Genomic DNA, 21,612 nt, shown 5'->3' with positions numbered 1-21,612 from the left:
ATGTATTTCTTTCTACATATATATTAGAAAGTTGAATTTATATGGGTGTCTTCCTTTACAGTCTGGTACCCTGCAAGTGTTCTGGTTTTTTCCTCTCCCTCCCCAGCAATGAGAACCTGACTCTGTAAGCCGCAGTACCCGTTCTTACTCATGACAGTTTGTGCTTGTTTGGTTTCTTTGCATGCAGACAATTTCCTGACCATGTGGGTGATCTTTTGGGGGAGGCAAACCCACCAGTGCACTGTGTTATCAGTCCAGCCCCACTGGCCATGCTGCTCCTGAGCCTGCAGGGTGCAGGATCCAAATGTCCCATCAAGGAAAGGGGGCTAAGGAGGGAAGGACAGGGGTGAGCCTGGAAGCTGTCGGTGCCACAGATCACAGCCTCCACATGGTGGGGTAAGGGTGCTCACAGCCTCCACATGGTGGGATAAGGGTGCTCACAGCCTCCACATGGTGGGTAAGGGTGCTCACAGCCTCCACATGGTGGGGTAAGGGTGCTCAGCTGTGCTTTGGTTCTCATTGTCCTGTTTTTCTCCCTCAAGATGGTTTCACCCCAACATCACTGGTGTGGAGGCAGAGAATCTCCTGCTGACCAGAGGAGTCGATGGCAGTTTTTTAGCAAGGCCCAGTAAGAGTAACCCTGGAGACTTCACTCTGTCTGTTAGGTAAGTTGGGAGGTAATGAGAGACACTCATGGTCTGTATTTCCAGAGGAGGGATGAGGCCATACTTGTCTGCCTTGCTTCTTCCCCTAGAGTTTGGGGCCTGTCCTGTCTGCAGCACTGTGGAGCCAATCAGGGCACATGCCAGTTCCTAGGCTTTTATTTCATTTTACTTTGTTTTTGTTTTTCAAGACAGAAAATCTCAGTATAGCCCCTGGCTGTCCTGGAACTCACTCTGTATATCAGGCTGGTCTCAAATTCAGAGAGATCCACCTGCCTCTGCTTCCTAAGAGCTGGGGTTACAGGTGTGCGCCACCACTGCCCAGTATTTATTTATTTTTTTTATTTGTTTGTTTGTTTGTTTGTTTTTGTTGTTTTTCGAGACAGGGTTTCTCTGTATAGCCCTGGCTGTTCTGGAACTCACTCTTTAGACCAGGCTGGCCTCAAACTCAGAAATCTGCCTGTCTCTGCCTCCTGAGTGCTGGGATTAAAGACTTACGCTGGGCTGGAGAGATGGCTTAGTGGTTAAGAGCACTGACTGCTCTTCTGAAGGTCCTGAGTTCAAATCCCAGCAACCACATGGTGGCTCACAACCACCCATAATGAGATCTGATGCCCCCTTCTGGTGTGTCTGAAGACAGCTACAGTGTACTTACATGTAATAATAAATAAATCTTTAGAAAAAAAAAAAAAAAGACTTACGCTACCACCGCCCGGCTTTTATTTTATTTTTTTAAGATTTTATGTGTATGGAGCTGGTGAAATGGCTCAGCGGGTAAGAGCACCCTACTGCTCTTCTAAAGGTCCCTAGTTCAAATCCTAGCAACCACATGGTGGCTCACAACCATCCGAAATGAGACCTGACTCCCTCTTCTGGAGTGTCTGAAGATAGCTACAGTGTACTTACATATAATAAATAAATACATCTTTTTAAAAAAAGATTTTATGTGTATGAATGTTCTGCTTGCGTGTATGTATGTGTACCCTGTGTGTGTTCGGAGGCTAGAAGAGGGCATCATATCTCTTGGAGGTGGAGTTCCAGGTGGTTGTGAGCCACCATGTGAGTGTTGGGCCCTCAGGAGGAGCAGCCAGTGCTCCTAACTGATGAGCCCTCTCTCCAGCCTCTATACTCTTGTTTGTTTGTTTGTGGTCTCCCAGAGTCACAGCCTTGGGAAGTAACTAGAAAGGACTGCTGGGTGTTCTACTCACCGAGGGGACTGAGAGAGAATACCTTGGGCAGAGAGACATCCCCAGAGCCTCCAGGGCTGAGTCCTGGCTCCTCACCTTTGACCTGCTTTCTGTGTTTTTCTTTCTTGGTTTGGAACAGTCTTTGCAAAGTTCTTCACATCACTTTCATTTGTCCAGAAGGAAACCTCTGTGAGGTAGATGTGGTTCCCATGAGCCCCTGCCTAGTCTTGTTCTCCACTGTGCAAAGGTTGGCATGGATCCCCCTGATGATGTGTTGTATACTACACTGTCTAGTGAGCTCTTGTGGCCTGGTGCATTAATAGTTCTGTAATTCATGTATCCAATGAAGAGCGAGAGTTGCATGCTGGGACATCGAGCTGTTTATTGTACTGGCTCTTTGGTGGTCAAATGGTGCCACCACACTCGCTTCTCCATTCTTCCAGTGATGGACATTGGGCAGCTTTGGTTTGTTTTACATCCCACCAGACAGTGTGGTGTATTCTCACTGTCCCTCTGAGCAGATGTGGGAGTTTTCTAGATGTTTTCTGTATGCCTGTTGTAGCTGTTCAAATTGCAGTAAATGGGTTTGATTTTTATAGATCTTACTGTTCACATAAACATGAATAAATCATGTCCTTGAGAATTTATTTAGCATCTCACTGAGACTTAGGAAGAATCTATCCACCCATCCATCCATCCATCTGTCTGTCTGTCCATCCACCCATCCACCCACCCACCCATCCATCTATCCATGACATACGACCTCACTAGATGAGGCTGGCTGGCTTGGAGTTTGGTGTGTAGATCAGGCTGGCCTTGAATTCACAGAGATCTACTTGCCTCTGTTTTAGGATTAAAAGCGAATGCTAGCACATGGACTCCTTGAGTCCTTTGAAGCAAGATGCAGGACTGTGACATTTGTCCCTGAGAGTAAGGGTGACTGTGTAAGCACATTCTGACCTTGGTAGAGGAGATGTCAGCACTGACTGGACAGTGTTACCTCCCAGGGAGTGCATATGAGACTTCTGTTACTCATCAGGTCTTGAGAATACTTGTCCATTGTTGTGTGCTCTCTGTGCGTGTCAGTTCCCTCCTACATCAGAGTCTCCATGGCTGCCAGGGACCTGGCTGTGGCTGTCAGGCTTTTCTGATGAGCCAGCTCACCACCTCCAGAGTTTTTTTTTTTTTAAACATTAAAAATTTTTTAATGGAGCTGGGTGTGGTGGCGTATGCCTTTAATCCCAGCACTTAGGAGGTAGAGGCAGGTGGATTTCTGAGTTCAAGGCCAGCCTGGTCTACAGAGTGAGTTCCAGGACAGCCAAGGCTATACAGAGAAACCCTGTCTCGAAACCCCTCCCCTCCCCAAAAAATTTTTTTAAATGTGTTAATTAAAAAAATAATTGTTTTTAAAAAAACATTTATTGTGTGTGTGAGAGAGAGAGTGTGTGTGTGTGTGTGTGCATAAGTAATGGCATGAATGGATAGGTCAGATAGGTCAGAGGACAGCTTTGGGGGTTGGTTCTCTCCTATGCATGACTGGGGATGAACTCAGGTTGTCAGATCAAGTTTGCTGGTCAGCACCTTTACCACTAAGCCATTTTACTGGGTCCTGTTGATTGTTGTTGGTGTTGAGTCCTTTTGTTTTGTTTTGTTTTGTTTTGTTTTGTTTTGTTTTGTGTTTTTTGAGACATGATCTTATGCAGAGAAGGCTGAAGATAAACTTCTGACCCCCCTGGCTCAGCCCCCAAGTGCTGGGATAATAGGTGTGCATCATCATACTCTAGGCAATATTTACACATTTAAAAAAAGCAAGCTTTCACAATTTATTTTCTTTTTTTTTTTTTAAAGATTTATTTATTTATTACATGTAAGTACACTGTAGCTGTCTTCAGACACACCAGAAGAGGGAGTCAGATCTTGTTACGGATGGTTGTGAGCCACCATGTGGTTGCTGGGATTTGAACTCTGGACCTTCAGAAGAGCAGTCAGGTGCTCTTACCCACTGAGCCATCTCTCCAGCCCCACAATTTATTTTCAACATGGTTTTGCTGTGTAGTGCCTTCCTGCTGCAGCCTCCCAAGTGCCTGACTGTTGATATATTTTTAAAGGTTTATTTATTTATTTTATGTATGTGAATACACTGTTGTTCTCTTCAGACACACCAGAAGAGGGCATCAGATCTCATTACAGATGGTCGTGAGCCACCATGTGGTTGTTGGGAATTGAACTCAGGACCTCTGGAAGAGCAGTCAGTCAGTGCTCTTACCTGCTAAGCCATTTCTCCAGCCCAAACTCAGGTCCTGTTGATATATTTTTATGGTAAATATTTTGAGTTTCCATCTTTTATTTGAATATTTTGAGTTTCCGTCTTTTATTTGTCTATTTTTAAAATCTTTTGGTGCCTATTCAACTTTATTGCCTTTGAACAAAGTGATTATGAGTTACTACATGACAAGGTGAGTGGGCGTTTCATTTTAACTAATTTTGCGTCCTTGATTGTTAAAGACAATAATTGTTGTCACTTAACCTAGACCATGAACTAGGCCAGCCATTCAAAGTAGAATCTCCGCAGGGTCGAGGCATAGACAGTGCTGTGGGTTGCCATAGTTAATGGGGTTATTTGATCTCTAGTTTCAGAGAGGGGTTAAATCTTTCCTTTGGGTTAGTTCAGGTGTTTGGGTGAAATCTTCTACTGAATATGAGGTCTCTTTTTCCAACTCTTTGATACGCCTTCTCTCAATGGACTATTTTAGAAGAAATGGAGCTGTTACCCACATCAAGATTCAGAACACTGGGGACTACTATGACCTCTATGGTGGGGAGAAGTTTGCCACTTTGGCTGAACTGGTTCAGTATTACATGGAACACCATGGGCAGCTGAAAGAGAAGAATGGAGATGTTATCGAGCTCAAGTACCCGCTGAACTGTGCAGACCCTACCTCTGAAAGGTCAGTGACATCTTCGTGACCAGGTCTGCACTCCAGGGCAGTGTATTGTAAGCCCACTTTATGGGATGCATACGATCTGTGTGACTCCAGAGGCTGGTGTCTGTCCCTCATGCTGTCATCTTTTTTTTCTTTTTCCACGTTTCTTTATTATTATTATTAGGTATATTCTTCATTTACATTTCAAATGCTATCCCAAAAGTCCCCCAAACACCCCCCCCCCCGCCTCCCCCACTCCCACTTCTTGGCCCTGGCGTTCCCCTGTACTGAGGCATATAAAGTTTTCATGCTGTCATTTTTAAGATGTGTTTTTGTTTGTTTGCCTGGAACTCATTGTATAGCTTGTGTAGTTGAGGATAACTGAATTCCTGTCCCTGCCTTTACCCGCTGAGTTAGCACTAGGGTTACAGGCATGCTTCGCCATGTCTGGCTTACGTGGTCCTAGAGATTGAACATAGGCTTGGTGCATGCTAGCAAAGCACTCTATATACTGAGCTACATGCCCTGCCTGCAGTGTCAGAGTATCGGCAGAATACCCTCATTGCAGCAGCTGCAGTTAGTGTTCCTTACACAGATTCTATAGGGCTCCTACGTTTTCTCCAGGTAGATTTAGAATGTGCTTTAATTGTAACCTTTATCAACAGCTGATGAGCTTTGGGAGTTGGGGCAGAGAATACGGAGCTTGAGATGCCGAAATAGCAGCAGTGCTGCAAGGTGCTCTGACCAGTTATTTAGCAACAGTACCATCAGAGGTCAGGCTAAGCCCAGAAGTGGAAAAGCAGAGTCCTGAAGGACCAGCTTTTCATCAGCTTTTAGCATTCTCTCCCAAATGTGTAGCACATCCGTGTCTGTAGAGAAAGAACTGCCATGTTGTGAAGTTCTTCCTATGTGCGCTGCGGGGTGGGAGGGTGGTGGTGTTGGGAATGGGAGTTGAGAGCTGGTACTTGCTTTATTTACCTGGCATTGGCTTCTGCATTCTCCTCTCTCATTGCAGATCCTGGGTCTTGCCTTTCCCAGCTTTCTGTCCTACCTGCTAGAAATTTGTTTCTCTGGCTACTACTGTAGTCTCAAGCTGTCTCCACCTGCTTTAGATCTGCACGTGCCTTTCCAGGGGCATGTAGATGGAAGAATGCTACCAAGTCTGTGGTGATGAGTGTTACTGCTCGGGTTAGCGTCTTCCTTACCTAAAGCCATAGCGATCGAGTGACTGTGTCAGGATGTTTCTGTGACAGCTTAAGTTAAGAGCCTTGGTCTTAGAGTCTGCCATCTGATGGCTCTGGGCAGCCTGTATCAAGGGTTCCTAGCACACTAGCTAAAGTACAGATGTCTTGGTCCCATGTAGACGTTGTTCTCTCTGTCCATGAGAACTCACACTGTTAAGGAAACCCCTGTGCCTGCTCCAGGATGGAACACCATTAAAGCTTGACTGGATAGCCCAGTGTAGTTTGACCTGGCCAGCAGAGTCAGAGACAAGTACAATTAGGTTGGAAATAGGGAAAAAGCTGAAATGCTTTGAATTAGCTACAGCAAAGACCCCTTTGTATCTAGTGGCACGGCAGGAGCAGGTTCATGTGATCCCGGGTCTCTGATCACTTGTTTGTTTGTTGTTGGAATCCAGGCCTCATGTAGGCTGGGCTGTCTCCAGATGGCTGTGTAGCTGCAGATGACCTCGTACTCTTCATTTTCGGTCTCCTCTCCTCAGTGGATGGGGTCTCTGTCGGGGTTTCTGTTGCTGGGATAAAATGCTATATCCAAAAGCAACTTAGAGAGGAAAGGGCTTACTTCACCTTACAGCTTATAGTCCGTTATCCAGGGCAGTCAGGGCAGGAACTCGAGGCAGGACCCTGGAAGCAGGAACGGATGCAGAGGCCATAAAGGAATGGTCTTTACTGGCCCGCTCTCTTGGCTTGCTCAGCCTGCTTTCTTATAGTCCCCAGGATCACTAGCCAAAGGGTGGCATTACCAGCAGTGATGGGCCCTCCCCCATCAGTCATCAATTAAGAAGATGTGCAGTAGGTTAGCCCACAGACTAGTCTGATAGGGACATTTTCTCAATTGAGGCTTTCTCTTCCCAAGTGATGGTAGCTTCTATGAAGTTGACTAAAGCTAGCAGTGCACATGAATTATAAGCATGTACCACCACACCCAGTTGCAACTTTCTTACCTCTTCACTAAATGCAACAACTGGCTCTGTTAGAGTCAGGCACTAAAAAGTCAAATTGTGTATGTGGTCCCCCCCCTCCCCCCCGAGACAGGATTTCTCTGTGTAGCCCTGGGTGTCCTGGAACTCACTTTGTAGAGCAGGCTGGCCTCGAACTCAGAAATCCGCCTGCCTCTGCCTCCTGAGTGCTAGGATTAAAGGCGTGCACCACCACGCCTGGCTTTTTTTTTAAGATTTAGTTTTTATTATACATAAGTACACTGTAGCTGTCTTCAGACATACCAGAAGAGGGCATCAGATCTCATTACAGATGGTTGTGAGCCACCATGTGGTTGCTGGGATTTGAACTCAGGACCTCTGGAAGAGCAGTCAGTGCTCTTAACTGCTGAGCCATCTCTCCAGCCCCCAAATTGTGTTTTTAAAAGATGGGAGATTTAAGAGGAAATAGGAAGCATTGAGGATATAGTTTTTTTGTTTGTTTGGTTTGGTTTGGTTTGGTTTTGAGACAGGGTTTCTCTGTGTAGCCCTGGCTGTCCTGGAACTCACTCTGTAGACCAGGCTGGTCTAGAACTCGGATCCACCTGCCTCTGCCTCTCCAGTGTTTGGATTAAAGGTGTGTACCATCATTGTCTTGTGGACATTGTTTTCCAGTGATTCTGAGCTCCTTTAAAAGATTTAATGGAGGCCAGATGTGGTGGAGGCGCTCACAATATTGGCACTTAGGAGCCTGAGGCAGGACGGTCTACAGCTCAAGACCAACCTGGGTCACACAGTGAGACTGCCTCAAAAGAGAAAATCGAATTTTAGTTGTCATTTTTAACATATCTTTGTCATTTTTCCTGTCCAAGATGTAGACTGCCTGTCAGACAGTACCCTCTGGAGGAAGCTGTGTGTCAGGCGCCTGTGCTGAGCAGAGTGAGTGAGTGTGGTCCGTGAGAACGTGCCGCGCGCGCGCACACACCGCAGCTGAGCTCAGCTTGTTCCCTGTCAAATATGTTCACAGGTGGTTCCATGGTCACTTGTCTGGAAAAGAAGCAGAGAAGCTGCTGACGGAGAAGGGCAAGCATGGCAGCTTCCTCGTTCGAGAGAGCCAGAGCCACCCCGGAGACTTCGTTCTCTCCGTGCGCACTGGTGACGACAAAGGGGAGAGCAACGACGGCAAGTCCAAAGTGACCCACGTCATGATCCGCTGTCAGGTAGAGCACCATGGGGACTGTGGGCCCGCATCAGCTGCATTGGGGGCTTCTGCTGAGAGGACTAGACACCAGCACACCGCCTGTCCTTCTGTCCTTGCTTGGCTGCACCCCGTGTGGGGCCCATCGTTTTGAAGCACTGTTGTTGTTTCTTTCCTTTTAGTTGTTGCTGTGTTTTTCTGTTGGCTGTTTTGTTTCTGTTTTTCTGAGATGGGTTGTATGGATCCATGACTCCTGAAGCCCATTGGCTGGTGACACTGCACTGTCCCTCCCATGTCTGTGGGTGCACCCCTGGGGTCAGCAGACTTCAGAAAAGCATCCTGTGTCTATCTGAACACATGCAGACTGCTTTCTTGTCACATTCCCTAGTGTATAGCATCACGGCTGCACACATGACATCACGTGATGCTGGGCAGAGGCATGGTGAGGAGTCTGAGGTGATGGGAAGTGTGTTGTGTCATTATAGAGTTTACATTTGATTTTGATTTAATTCATTTTATGCCATTTATTGTCTTTGGTGCTGGGATGGAGCCTAGTACCTGTCCCATCACTGAGCTGCAGTCTCCTGCCTCCCCTGCCTTCCTCTCTTGCCGCCCCTGCCTCCTCAGCACTGCTGTTTCCTGTCCTTCAGAGTACGGTGCTGTTGGGGTTTCTGTTTCTGGGAGTCAGTCTCTAGGTTTCCGTTGATTGCAGTTCAGGTTTCTGCAGTTGGCCAGTTCAGTGCACCCATCACTCACTGCACACTACTTCAGATGCCCTCCCAGCCAATCTCCAGAGTATGCAACACTGTTGTCGTTGCTTCTGACTGGGGCTCCTGAGCCTGTTCACCATCCAGAGCATCTGTGGATCTTCCCCTGCCCCTAAGTCCTTCATAGTCACCATTTGACCTCTTGTCACAGTGTCTTGGACTTTTTTCCTTGGATACTACATATAAATGAGGGGACACTGTATGCTCCTTTCGCACTTGGATCATTTGCTTTACTGGGAGGCTCTCCTGCCTCATCCACTTGCCACCAATGACAGGGTTCTCTTGTCAAGGCCAAGTGTGGCTCCACTGTGATGACGTGGACACGAGGTATGTTAACATGATACATGTGTGTCTTATTCTCATCATGCTCTCTAGACAGACATGTGGCTTGTGTCTATGTACAGGTTCATGTCACTAAGAACACAGTGGCTGCAGGCAGGTAGGGAGACAGGAATGTAGCATGAGGTAATGGCGCCATCTGTTTGGTTTTGAAAGGAGCTGAAATACGACGTTGGTGGGGGAGAGCGCTTTGACTCTCTGACAGACCTGGTGGAGCATTACAAGAAGAACCCCATGGTGGAGACGCTGGGCACAGTCCTGCAGCTCAAGCAGGTCAGGATCCATGAGGACTGGCTAACAGGGGAAAGGGCTCAAGGGTCATTCCACAGCCACGTGACCCTGTTGCTTTGGGCCTGTGATGGCACATTTACCATGGCAGGAGCACACTCAGCACACAGGGATTACTACACATCTGAGAAACAGACAAGAAGGGGCGCTGATCTGCTGATCTGCTTCAGTGACACCCCCCCCCCCTCCCAATTTGGGATGATGTGCCTCCTGCCTTTGCTTCTGTGAAGTCTTTTTCTTTCTGCATTGATACTGTTTAAAACATGCTTTCTCCTTTTCCACCACTGCTGAACACAACAGCCCCTCAACACAACTCGTATCAATGCTGCTGAAATTGAAAGCCGGGTTCGAGAGTTAAGCAAGCTGGCTGAGACCACAGATAAAGTCAAGCAGGGCTTTTGGGAAGAGTTTGAGGTAAGTCACTGACAACTTGTTTTTCTGTGTGCTATTAGATGATGTTTAAACAGGTGAGAGGGCTGCACTGAGGCCTGGCTTCCTTTGCTGTGTGTGTGGCCGGTTGCTGAGAGACTTCTTTGAAGCAGAGGGGCATTGTGTTCCTGGGAAGGGTTGGCAGCTTGTCTCAGACAGATGTGCCAGCGGCTCCATTTACTTTTTGGTTCAGACCACTGGCAGGACCCCAGGAAAGCAGAAGGATAGAATTTCTCTGGCATCTGAGGGGCTTCAGACAAAAGGCAGCTTCAGTGCCATGTGTGAGGCCAGGAGAAGGGGCCTGGCTGTGAGTTCACAGCATAGCAGGGAAGTGAAGGGGCTGACCTCTGTCTTGAGCCCTGCTCGTGTGTGGGCCTGACTGTGGCCCTGTGCGCTCATATGCTGCCGACCCATGTGTCCTCTGGTTTGTCTGTCTTCTCTCCTTGCTCCTTTGACCAGAGCTTTACAGACAGATCTTCTGTCCTTGTTCCCTCCACAGTCACTCACCTTATGTCACTCACCTTATGTCACTCATGCCTGCACATAGCACAAACCTACAAATGTCTGTGCACTGTCTGCGTTTATATTTTGTTTTGTTTTTTCCAGACAGGACTTCTCTATGTAGCCCTGGCTGGCCTGGAACTTGCTCAGTAGACCAGGTTGGCCTCCAGCTTAGAGATCTGCCTGCTTCTGCCATCCCATGCCCATTTTAGAGAATATTTTTAATTTATTCTTTGATAGTTTGGAATGCAGCTAACACGCACCCTCCTCCATTTTCCCCTCCCTTTCCCTCCTTTCTGTTTCACAGGACTGGTTAGTCTATGCTTTGTGTAGGACTTGAGGATTCAGCAGCTGTTTGTGCCACCATGTGCCAGACAGCTTTCAGAGAGAGGTGCTAGTTCCATTCCACAGAGGAGTGTGAGGTCAGAGAGGTCGAGTAGATTGTCCACCCTCCTTAGCACAGATGTTGATAATCTCAGCCCTGGAGATGGGCCCATCCTAGAACATTCTTGGTGCTTGCTCTGCAGTGATGCATAGGGACTAGAACTTGGGTCTGGTCTCATATGAGCCATTGGGGTGGACTCTTTGAACACCATTCCGAAGTTTCCTGTTGAGAGAGACAGGGATAAAGGTGTCAGTGAAGGTCTGATGAGAGCAGAATGAGCCATGTGGCCATCTTTAAATTATTTATTTAGTGATTGGTCCTGCGGATCCAGTGCAGGACCTTGTGCAGGCAGAGCCTGTGCTGTCCCACTTAGCAGCACTTCATATTATCTTCCTCTTTTTCTCAAGATTGAATATTTCTATAAAGATGAGCCTTTTGCCACAAGTGTATAGCCAGTAGTTCATACTTGGTTGTCAATAAAATACTGTTCTCCAGTGTATTAATTACTATAAAGTAAAGGATATTTTAATATAGTCTTCAACACGAGGGTGAAGAGAGAAAGAGGAGCTGGGGAGATGCTGAGCCATCTTTGCAGCCCCCAGCTCTGAGTCTTCTGAGTGTAGCGCAGAGGAGATGATAGACTGCAGCTTCAGGTAGACATGTTCAGGTTTGCCTTGAACATAGTCTGTACCATTTCAGCCAGGAGTTGGCCCTGCTGTGGGAAACCAAAGCCCGCCAGACCTTACTCTCAAGAGAGGAAGAAGCTGGGGTCTTGCCATCCTCCCTGTCTATCTGTGTTCCTTTCTCCATCTACCTCCCTGTCCAGGATCTGCCTAGCTGCTAGTCCCTCATCTCTACCTCCCAACTGCTGGGATTCCAGTATGCACCGCCATCTCCCCGGTTCACCCTTTGCTCCGTGGCCATGGAAAACAAATTGTAGATGGCTTCCTTCCCTTCATAACACATGAGTTCAGCCTGTCTTTTATACACCAATAATAGCATAAAAGGAAAAAGTGAGTGGCTTTGTGTGCGGTGAACCAGTCAGGCTCCCATCTGTATTGTTGGGGTTGTCAGAGCATTGAGGGGTGGGTCCTGCAGATGAGATCTCAGATTGTCCCCAGCTCTCCAGGGAAGTCAGCCTTAAGAAACTGCCCGTTGAAACTGGAGTTGGGTCCATGAGGCTAAGGAAGAAAGGCTACTGCAGGTTGGGTTGTCGGAAGTTTACTCCTATTATAGTTTCAATCCCTGAAGCTAAAGTTTGAGCCTCACCTGCAGAACACTGTTATGAGCACGTCAGAACTGCTTCCTAGAGAATGATGAGTGCAGCATCCCGTGTTCCACGGTGTGCTCTGATTGGGGCTGGGGAGGTGGGGTGGTGGTGGTGGATCTCACCTTTCGAAGTGCACTCTGATGAGCTTTCAAAGGAGCCTGAATTCTACTACTTGAGTTGCTGCAGGGTGCTGTTATTAAGAGGAGGCTGGAGGGAGCAGGTTGTGAACCCATCAGCTTTTACTTGGGACTGTTAAGAGTTTTGTGTGTGTGTTTGTTTGTTTTGGATACCTCTTCAGTCTTCAGCTTCTCCCTCTGGGATTTTTCTCAGGGGAGCCTTCCCATCCCCCATCCCCACTGCAAGCTGGGTACTTCCTTCCTATTATATGTGCGCATAGGCATCTGTGAATAATGTACGTGGCTGCTGGTTTAATGCATCACACATCCAGAGAAGCAGATAACTTCCGTGAGTCTATTGAAGGAAGGGACTACTTTGCCCAGATGTCCTGCTGAGGGAACAAGAGGGCATGTGTCATCTAGGAAAGTGACCAGTGCAGTGAGGGTCCCAGGACAGTTCCATTTGGTTCCTTATATCCTCAGACTCCAGCAGACAGCCCCAACCCTCTGACTCCCAAGTAGACTTCAAATAAAGTTTTGTGGATGCGTTAAACCTGAGCTCCTTCAGAGAGCTGCATTGGCTAAGTAAGACGCTTGCTCCAGACTCGACAGAGGGGCTGCCACTGATGCTGTGGTGGCGTGGGGCACTGTGCTGGGCTTTGCTTCACTGGTGGACAGCTTGTTTTCATCCCCGAGTCCCCGATGGAACCCAGGGCTGTGTGCAGCTGAGATTTGACATCCCTCATGCTTCAGGCATTGTGATTTAGGCTCACAGGCTGGATTTCAGGAAGACTTTAGTTTCTGAACTCAGTGTTTCTGATTAAATCTCAGCACATGATAAAGGGGAGAAAATCCAACAGACAAAACCCTTAAATCCCAACTAGACAGAACCATAGGACATTTGCTTTACTGGGGTTACTTCCCCAGTGTTTTAACTCCTTTCCCTAGTAATTTCAGTTTTCTGATGGGCAGTCTCTTCCCTTCAGAGGGTGCCTGACCTACCCGTTAGCTCTGCTGGCCTCTGGCTGGAAGGAGCCCTAGGGCCTTCAGCTGCTGCCCCCGATTTCTCCAAAGGGACTCTGTCCTGCTTGTAGGCACTGTCTCTCCTCAGAGGCACTCATGCTTTACAGAAACAAGCCTTTAGCTGCACCCTGGGTGCTGTCTGGAGTGATAATTCTTGCTGGTGATCTCTACTGGACATATTCCCCTGGTGACTAAGCGGTCGACATTAAAGGACAGCCTCCAGTCAGACTAGCTGCAGGCCCTAAATGCTCCAGGTCACAGGCTAGTGGCAAACCAGAGCATTCCCTGGAGGCCCCTAGAACAGCAGTGTCGGGGTCTGAGGCCTCCTCCCTCCGTCTGAGCTCTGTCCAGTTTCTGATAGCACAGCTCTCTGTCTGTCGCGTTCTCTTTAGGGCTTTGTTGGCCTTGGCTCTGGAATTCCATTTGCCCTATGCTCTTTCCTTCTGGTACCCTGTGCTGTGGAGGAAGAGGACATTACTGCTGCTTCCCAGGCTGTGAGTGCCCTTCTGCAGCTTCTGTTTTAGCTCCTTACATCTTGAACCTTCTTTAGTTGTGGCATCTCCCTGTTGATGCCACTGAGGTTTTTTTTTTTGTTATTTGAGGCAAGGTTGTGTATAGCTAGCTCAGGTGGCTAGCCACAAGCTCCCTGAGGCTGGAGAGACCTCAAACTCCTTGTCTCTACCTTCCAAGTAGCCAGTTTCTACAGTGCTGGGGATTGGGCCAAGGGCCTTGTGTGTGCTGCGTAAACCCACTACCAACCGAGCTACACCCTCAGCACCCTTTCCCCTTTTCAGTATTTGGGACAAGCCTATGCTGACCTCGTTGTCTAAGTACTGGGTTCACAGGCACCCACCACCATGCTTTGCCTTGCTGAAGCAGGTTCTCTCCCTCCCCATCCCTCTCTTCCTGTTTCCCTTCCCTGCTCAGCTCCCCATTTCCTCCCTTGCATCTTGAAGCAGGAGCACACCCCTGCTCTGTTCCTTTCCTTTCCTGCTGCCCATCCTGTTGCCCCTGCGTTCTCCTCCTGACTGACCCAGCACCCATAAGCGTGTGATGCTTTAGTGCTCTGACTCCATGGTTTGGGCGGTTTTCCACTCTGCTGCTTACTGTCTTTGCTCTTCAGACTCGTGCCTCCCAAGCTGGTCCTCTTCCTCTAGAGACAGAACTCTCCTTTTGCTCCATGTCTTTGAAAGTTGCACATTGCTCTGGAGCTGAAGGCTGGACCATTGGTGCCCTTGATGCAATTTCCTTCTCTTTCTCCCATGGCCAGAACTGTTGTTCCCTCCCATGTCTGCCTCTTTTGGAAAGGAAGGCATTTCCATGATCTGCGTCCTGCTGAGCATTGGGCCTCTCTGACCATTGAGCTAGGTGGGCACCTAATTCTATCTCCAGATGCATGAAGAGATGGTGCCTGTGTGGGGTGGCTCAGGTGGGCAGGGCATGGAGAGAGGATTTCAGCCTGATGTTCAGGTCTCCTACTTGAGAAGACTTGAGCTTCTCCATCGCATCCCCTGCCTCTGATGCTGTAACATCCTTTATGCAAATCTCAGAACTTTCAGTGACTCCTTTTTCCTTTTGGAAGCATGGTATTTTCATTGTGAAGAACCAAGAATCTGACTCAAGAAAAGTCAGAAAGATGTCCTCATGGGTGGCGATGACAGATGGTTTCAGCTTGGGGACTTCTGTTTCATGTTCCGTTCCAAGTTGGCCATGTGTGTTTTCTTCCACTGGCCTGAGATTGCCCTGCCTTGCCTGCTCCCTCGGTCCTCTGCCTTTCCTGACTTCATTTCTTCTCAGCCTTCCTCTTCCTCATGCGTGAGTCTAGACATGCTGCCCAGTCTCACCCTGCCCTTCATGGAGTTGGGCTATCCAGTGCCCCCTTCATTTCTCTGTGGCCCCGTGACTTCTGCAGAAGAGCCATCCCAGACCCAGCACAGTTGAGTGCTTTGTCTTTCACAAAGCCTTTTGGGTGTATGGGTGTTTTCCTTGCATAAATGCCTGTGTTCCATGTGCATGCAGTACCTGTGGAGAGGCTATTCCTAGAATATTAGATCTAATTCCCTTGAAATGTGAGCTGCTGGGTGGGTGCTGGGAACCAAGCCCAGGTCCTGTGGAGGAGCAGCAGGACTTTCACTGCTGTGCCATCTCTCCAGCCCCTTTTCACATTTGCTGAGGTTGCATAGTGGGATGGTGTCTCTCCACCTCTGGCTACGCTCTTCTGAGAGCCCATGGTTTGGTTGTAATTCCTGGGGAATGATGTCACCAGTCTGTGTCCTAGTTTTTTTTTTTTTTTTTTTTTTTTTTTTTTTTTTTTTACTGCCTGGCTTTGCGTTGTCTTCAGTGCAGTTGCTGAGTGACATGCAGGTTCACAGGATTGCTGGTGAATGGAACACTGCAGAACATACACCTTGGAGTAGGGAAGGGCTACGGGATACAGTCAGACTCCTGTTCCCATTAGCCTGGTGCCCAGAAGGAAGAGGTTTTTGGCAGAGGCTAGCTGCTAATCTCAGCTACAGCTGGAGTGCCTCTGGAGACAGAGGATAGACAATCCTAACTCCTGAGATCTTTTTTGTTTGTTTGTTTGTTTGAGACAGGGTTTCTCTGTGTAGCCCCGGCTGTCCCGGAGCTCACTCTGTAGACCAGGCTAGCCTTGAACTTGAAATACACCTGCCTCTGCCTCCCAAGTGCTGGGATTAAAGGCGTGCACCACCATTGCCCAGCAACTGCTGAGATCTTATTGGCTATCTAGCTGCCCTCATTGTAGGACTGAAGAGGTCTGAGCAGTTTGGGCCTGGACATGCGGAGGGATGGGCTGCAGAGTCATGGAGGGAAAGCTGAGGTAGGCGTCATACATTTGTTATCCCTGAAGGCTGCTCACTGCTGTCAGTCAGCACCCAACTGCCTGGATGCAAGGGCCTGGGCTTGGCCCTTGGGGGCCTCAGGGCTCACAGCCTGACATGACCTCCACAGCATGTGCAAAAGGCAGTTGGGAATGTTGCACAGAGCTCCTGAAAGCTCTTTTGAGTTTTCTTGTCAAGGTCATTCTTGATAGCACCCTCATTGCAGGAGCTAAGATAAACCAGGGAGGTGCAGGGCCCTACCTTTTACAGAGATGAGCTGCAACATGTCCTTATGAATAAACGTCACATGACGTTTGAATCATAGGTTATGGTCACAAGTTACTGCCAAGTTTTAGTAAAGCTGCAGGCCCTTACCCTGTCACCATTGCCAGGGCACCTCCCCTCCCCGCTCCTCGCTCTGGCTGCTTCTGAAGGGTTGGATCCCCTCAATGCATGCACTTATTTTTGAATATCATCCCTGTGGCCTGTCCACCTCATTGCCTTTGTGGCCAGCTCAAGGTCAGGGAACGCCAGCTCCCAGAAGGCAAATGACTTTAATTACTTGATCTGAACGAGTTTTAAAAAAACTCATATAAGCATTGCATTGTCCAGGTCTATAGATCTTATTTTCTTTCTGCTCCGGTCCTCACCAGCTAAAGACTTGCACTGTGTGCCATGTGCAAGGCTGAACTTTGTATGTTGAGACTGAGTCACAAACTTGTTTTAAGTCCCCAGCATTTCCCCCATCATTGACATTTCAGCTAAGTGAAGTGGTGCAGGCTCCATTGTTGTGCTGGGTAGCTCTGCCTCTCCTTGCAGAGAGCTTCCCAGGCTGCTCGCTGTTAGACACATCATAGAGGAACTCTTTTTTCATTTTAACTGCCTCTCACCCTTCTCATTTGTCTGTCTGTGATTTTCTATCAAAAACGGCTTAAGGGCTCTGTGGCAGATCACTGCCTAGCGTACATCAGAGACCCCAGGCTCCACCTTCAGCAACACAGAACTGACAAGCTAGGCTTGCTGAGAGCTAAAGAGATTCTTTTTTTTTTTTTTTTTTTTGTCATTTCGAAAACGAATCTCCCTAACTGCCTCAGCCTGGCTTTTCCCAACTGGGCCAGTCTCCCTTTATGCTTTATCTCTTTCCTTGATGGCATCTCCAGTTCTTTGCCCCTCAGAGCTGTCCATTGCTTTCTTCTGGAATCCATCTTGCTCCCTGCTTTTTCCTTCTGGGTCAAATTGCATTTTGTCCAGGTTTCCTGGGGGAAAGTGTAGGGCAGCAGCTCTGGACACAGCTGTCATTAAGGTGCTGACTTGGGCACGACATAAGAGGACCCCAAAGCTGGGCGTCTTGTCGTCTGGTGACACCAAGCTGCTTCTGCCTTTCCTGTGTCCATATTCTAGGGCTGAAGACCCTGCACTGTGTGCTTGATGCCTGCAAACCCTGTGCTGGCTCTCACCAGTGCCGGCCTTGTGCCTTTCTTACACCCATTGTAGCACGTTTAGGGGCAAAACAGCTAAGGTAAACAGGCCGGGTCACTGAAACAAAAAAAGAACGCCACGTCCACGTTTTCTCCCTGGTGCATGTGCTGCTGCCGTTGGTGTGTACTCTGGTCAGTGTAAGCATGTGGCTCACATCCCATTCTGGGAGTGTGACTAACTGTGATCATCTTTCCAGGTGATAGTCTCTAGACAGACTCTATAGAGTGGCAGAGGCAGAGTTGTTCTGTGTGACTGGGTAGAGTTTTGTTGTTTGACCCACCCACCCTCCCTCCCTCCCTCCCTCCCTCCCTCCCTCCCTCCCTCCCTTTGTTGATTTACTTGTGTATGTATATGTGTGTGCGCGCACGCGCATGGATGGCTCATACGTACCATGGTGTGTGTGTGTGGAGGTCAGAGGACAGCTTTCAGATGTTCTTCTCTTTCACATGTAGTTTGTGGGGACTGAGCTCAGGTCTCAGATGTGAGCCATTTGACTTCCAGCTCTATTGAGCACGTCTGATACATGATAACATTTCCTCTTCTCTGTTTCTAGACGCTCCAGCAACAGGAATGCAAACTTCTCTATAGCCGAAAAGAAGGACAGAGACAAGAAAATAAAAACAAAAACAGATACAAAAACATCCTGCCCTGTGAGTATCTGTCTCCTGCCTCAGTAGCAGCCAATGTGCGCTGGGGTCACATGCTGGCTAATATAACCAGTCGTGATGGGACTGATGCCCTCCCGAGGCCAGGAAAGCTAAGTAGCGGCTCTCTGTGGTACTCTCCTGGTCGTGTTACCTACATATACCAACCTTGAGGCTCGTCGTGTCTCGAGAGTCAGACTCAGGCAAGTGCCTCATGGGCTGAGTTGTGTCTCTGCTCCTCTTGACAAATCTGTGAGTTAGAGGTAGGTGCCTCTCCTCTGGGCCTCTGTTTCCCATTCGGAGAAAGGAGAGCCTACTGGGCTCATCATCACCTTCTGCTGGCTCAGAACAAGCGACAAGGGACCTTGTGAACACCCAGAGCTGAGCCCCCTGTAGTATACACACGGTGGCAGGGCGCTAGGGCCTTTAGTGAGGACCCCATCACTGCACAGGCTGGCGCTCACTCTGCTGCTGCACATTTTGATGTTACCTAATCTAGAACTGTGTAGATGAAAGCAGGGCACTTGTTTTGTCTGAGCACTGGGAAAGTGAAGGGCAGATCTCACCACTCAGGGTGAGCGAGCACTCTGCCACCATGCCACAGCCCCAGCCCTGGTCAGAAACCCGCGCCTGTGTGTGTGTGTGTGTGTGTGTGTGTGTGTGTGTGTGTGTGTTCGTGTTCATTCCACATGGCTGTCTGACTTGTGTAGGGGAGGAGGCATTGCTTTCATGAGACAAGCAAACCAGAGTTTGCAGAGAATCACGTGGAACTGAATAGGGGTCCTGGGGGCTTGGAGGACCTCATTCTTTTTATTTCTAAATTTCGCCCCCTCAGAGGAGGTTCTCACTGTAAAGTGCAGCTGTTTCTCAAATGACCTGTCTGCTGCTGTGCTAGCCACCAATCAATCAGTGTGTCCTCTGATCCTTCCTTTTTTTTTTTTTTTTTAAATGTTGGTGATTGAACCCAGGGCTACATCACCAACCCCTTTCTTAAATCCTTTTTTTTTTTTTGAGACAGTTTCATAAGTTACCCAGGTGGGCTTTGAACTTGTGGTTCTCCCGTTTCATCCTTCTGTGTAGCTGGGATTCCAGGCCTGCACCGTCCTATGAGTGCACATCTTATTTCTTTAAAGATGGGGGACGAGGCAGAAGATCAAAATTCTATCTATGAAACACATCCAGCCTTGCTTCTGATTGCCATCGTAAACTACGTTGGTTTTGATAGAGCACTCAGAATTTTATACTGATAATGTATTTTTGTACAGAATTAAGACAACTCATACTTTATGAATCTTGTCTTACAAACACTGTATTTTACTCTGTCTCCTTAAGAAACCTTTTGTTATAGAACATGTGGAATATATCAACATACAAAAGCTGACATATTGTTGCCCAGCCTCAGGAGTAGCCAGCTCCTGTGTGGCCTTGTTTCGTCTGTACTCAGGCCCACCTCTCTTTCCCTAGGTGGCTTTGAAAATCTTAGATGTCATTGTTAGTACTTTAGTCTTCTTTTTAAAACCAGAAACCAGCTGGGGATATAGCTGAGTGGCACACTGTTTGTCTAGCATGTATAAGGCTCTGGGTTTAATCCCTACCTTTGTCACCAAAACCCAGATAGGAAGAAAAACAGGAGCCCAAACCTTTTGGGTTGAAATGATTTTGGATCCATAAGACGTTATGAAGATAGCATAAATGGTTCTCATACCCAGTGCCTGTACCCCAGAGCATCACCGAGACAGGAAAGTGAGGTGTTGTGGCAGGTTGCACATGTGCTGACTGGAGATTTGATCCTGTGGAAGTCATTGTTAGACTGGCCTGGCCTGAGCCCCGCTGGCTTCTGCTGAAGCTGAGGACTGACAGCTGTCATCTCTTTCTCCTCAGTTGATCATACCAGGGTCGTTCTGCATGATGGGGATCCCAATGAGCCTGTTTCTGATTACATTAATGCAAACATCATCATGGTAAGCTTGACTTTGGCTATATTTTCTGGCCATGTGTTGGAAGCCTCTTTATACCAATGACACCATCTTTCAAATGCTTGAAGGCTTTTCTTCCTGACTTCTAGCCTGAGTTTGAGACCAAGTGCAACAATTCCAAACCCAAAAAGAGTTACATTGCCACTCAAGGCTGCCTGCAGAACACGGTGAATGACTTCTGGCGGATGGTGTTCCAGGAGAACTCTCGAGTCATTGTCATGACCACAAAGGAAGTGGAGAGAGGGAAGGTACACACTTATCTTTTCTGATACCCCCCCCACCCCCCCACCCCCACCCCCCAAGCTCTGGGCTCTGTGTGCCCAGCATCTGATAAAGTATTCTTTACTATTCAAATTATGGAATGTGTTTCTGGATTGTGGTGGTATTTGGCTTTAATCTCAGCATCCAAAGACAAGGAAGCAGGCAGATCTCTGAGTTTGAGGCCAGCCTGGTCTACAGAGCAGTTCCAAGATAGCCAGGGCTACATAGAAACCCTGTCTCAGAAAACAAACAAACAACAAAATATTGAATGTGTCAGGTGGGTCTGGCTGATCCTCTGGAAAAAAAAAGGCTGGACTGGATAGGTCTCAGTGTGTGTATTTATTTGCCTTCTCCTCCTCCTCTTTTCTAACTTTTTCTTTTCAAAGATACAGAGTTTTATGTTCAGCCTAGCCTTGAGCTCTATGTAGAAAAAACTGGTGTTTAAAGGAACCCCTTAATGCTCCTACCTTTTTAAGTGCTGGGATGCATGTGAGCACCCATGGGTCCAGCGTGCTTATTGGTGCTTTCTGATTGGAGTTCATGGAGCGCTGTGGAATGTCCCCACTCCACTCAGTTGGTTTTGAGGGAACCCATACAGAAGGCTCCTTAGTGCCACTCCCTTAGCCCCTGTCTACATGGTGGTGTCGTCTTGGATCTCTTCCTTTGTCTGAGCCAGGACATGTGCTTTGCTCATCTGTGTCTTTTGTGGCGTGTGCCACAATTTATAGGTTTTTGATATTTGGATTTTAATTGTGTTCTGGTTAGAGTTTTTGTTTGGATATTCTCTATTGCCTTACATAAAATTGAGTGCAATTTCATAGTCACATTTAGAAGCTAACCTGAGACAGGTGGGGCTCTTGGTAGTTGAGCCTGGCAACTGAGAGGCAAGTGATGGTGCAGGGTTTTGGTTGGTGTACTTTTGCATGCCTTTAGCAGTGATGTTAGGTGTCCTGAGTTCCTGGGCTCTTCTCAGTTACAGCTCTTCCCAGTTCCTGCTTTCTGCTTGATGGAAAGGTCAGAGTTCATCTAGCACAGAGGACATGGGCTCGTAACAGAGGAATCAGGCTAGCCACCATTGGAAGTGCAGTTGAAAACTCCAGAGCAGAGAGCCTGGGCAGAATGGTACCTGGTGCCTGTGCTCAGCTCCAGTCCTCACCTCCTTGAC

The 21,612-nt window shown here is 48.0% G+C and overlaps 1 protein-coding gene across 2 annotated transcripts in view; it reads left to right on the top strand.

Moving 5' to 3' along the window:
• Ptpn11 (protein tyrosine phosphatase, non-receptor type 11) overlaps positions 1-21,612 on the top strand; it is a 60,865-nt gene that overhangs the window by 18,752 nt on the left and 20,501 nt on the right. For both annotated transcript variants that reach the window (NM_001109992.1, NM_011202.3), the window contains exons 2-9: positions 543-665; positions 4,603-4,797; positions 7,959-8,151; positions 9,392-9,508; positions 9,824-9,937; positions 18,120-18,216; positions 20,092-20,171; positions 20,276-20,434. In NM_001109992.1, coding sequence (NP_001103462.1) covers positions 543-665; positions 4,603-4,797; positions 7,959-8,151; positions 9,392-9,508; positions 9,824-9,937; positions 18,120-18,216; positions 20,092-20,171; positions 20,276-20,434 — 1,078 coding nt within the window. The remainder of the gene's footprint in view (positions 1-542; positions 666-4,602; positions 4,798-7,958; positions 8,152-9,391; positions 9,509-9,823; positions 9,938-18,119; positions 18,217-20,091; positions 20,172-20,275; positions 20,435-21,612) is intronic.

The sequence above is a fragment of the Mus musculus genome, chromosome 5, assembly GCF_000001635.26.
Source record: "Mus musculus strain C57BL/6J chromosome 5, GRCm38.p6 C57BL/6J".
In the NCBI taxonomy this organism is placed as follows: Eukaryota; Metazoa; Chordata; class Mammalia; order Rodentia; family Muridae; genus Mus; species Mus musculus.
This window is presented reverse-complemented; position numbering and strand designations above follow the sequence as displayed.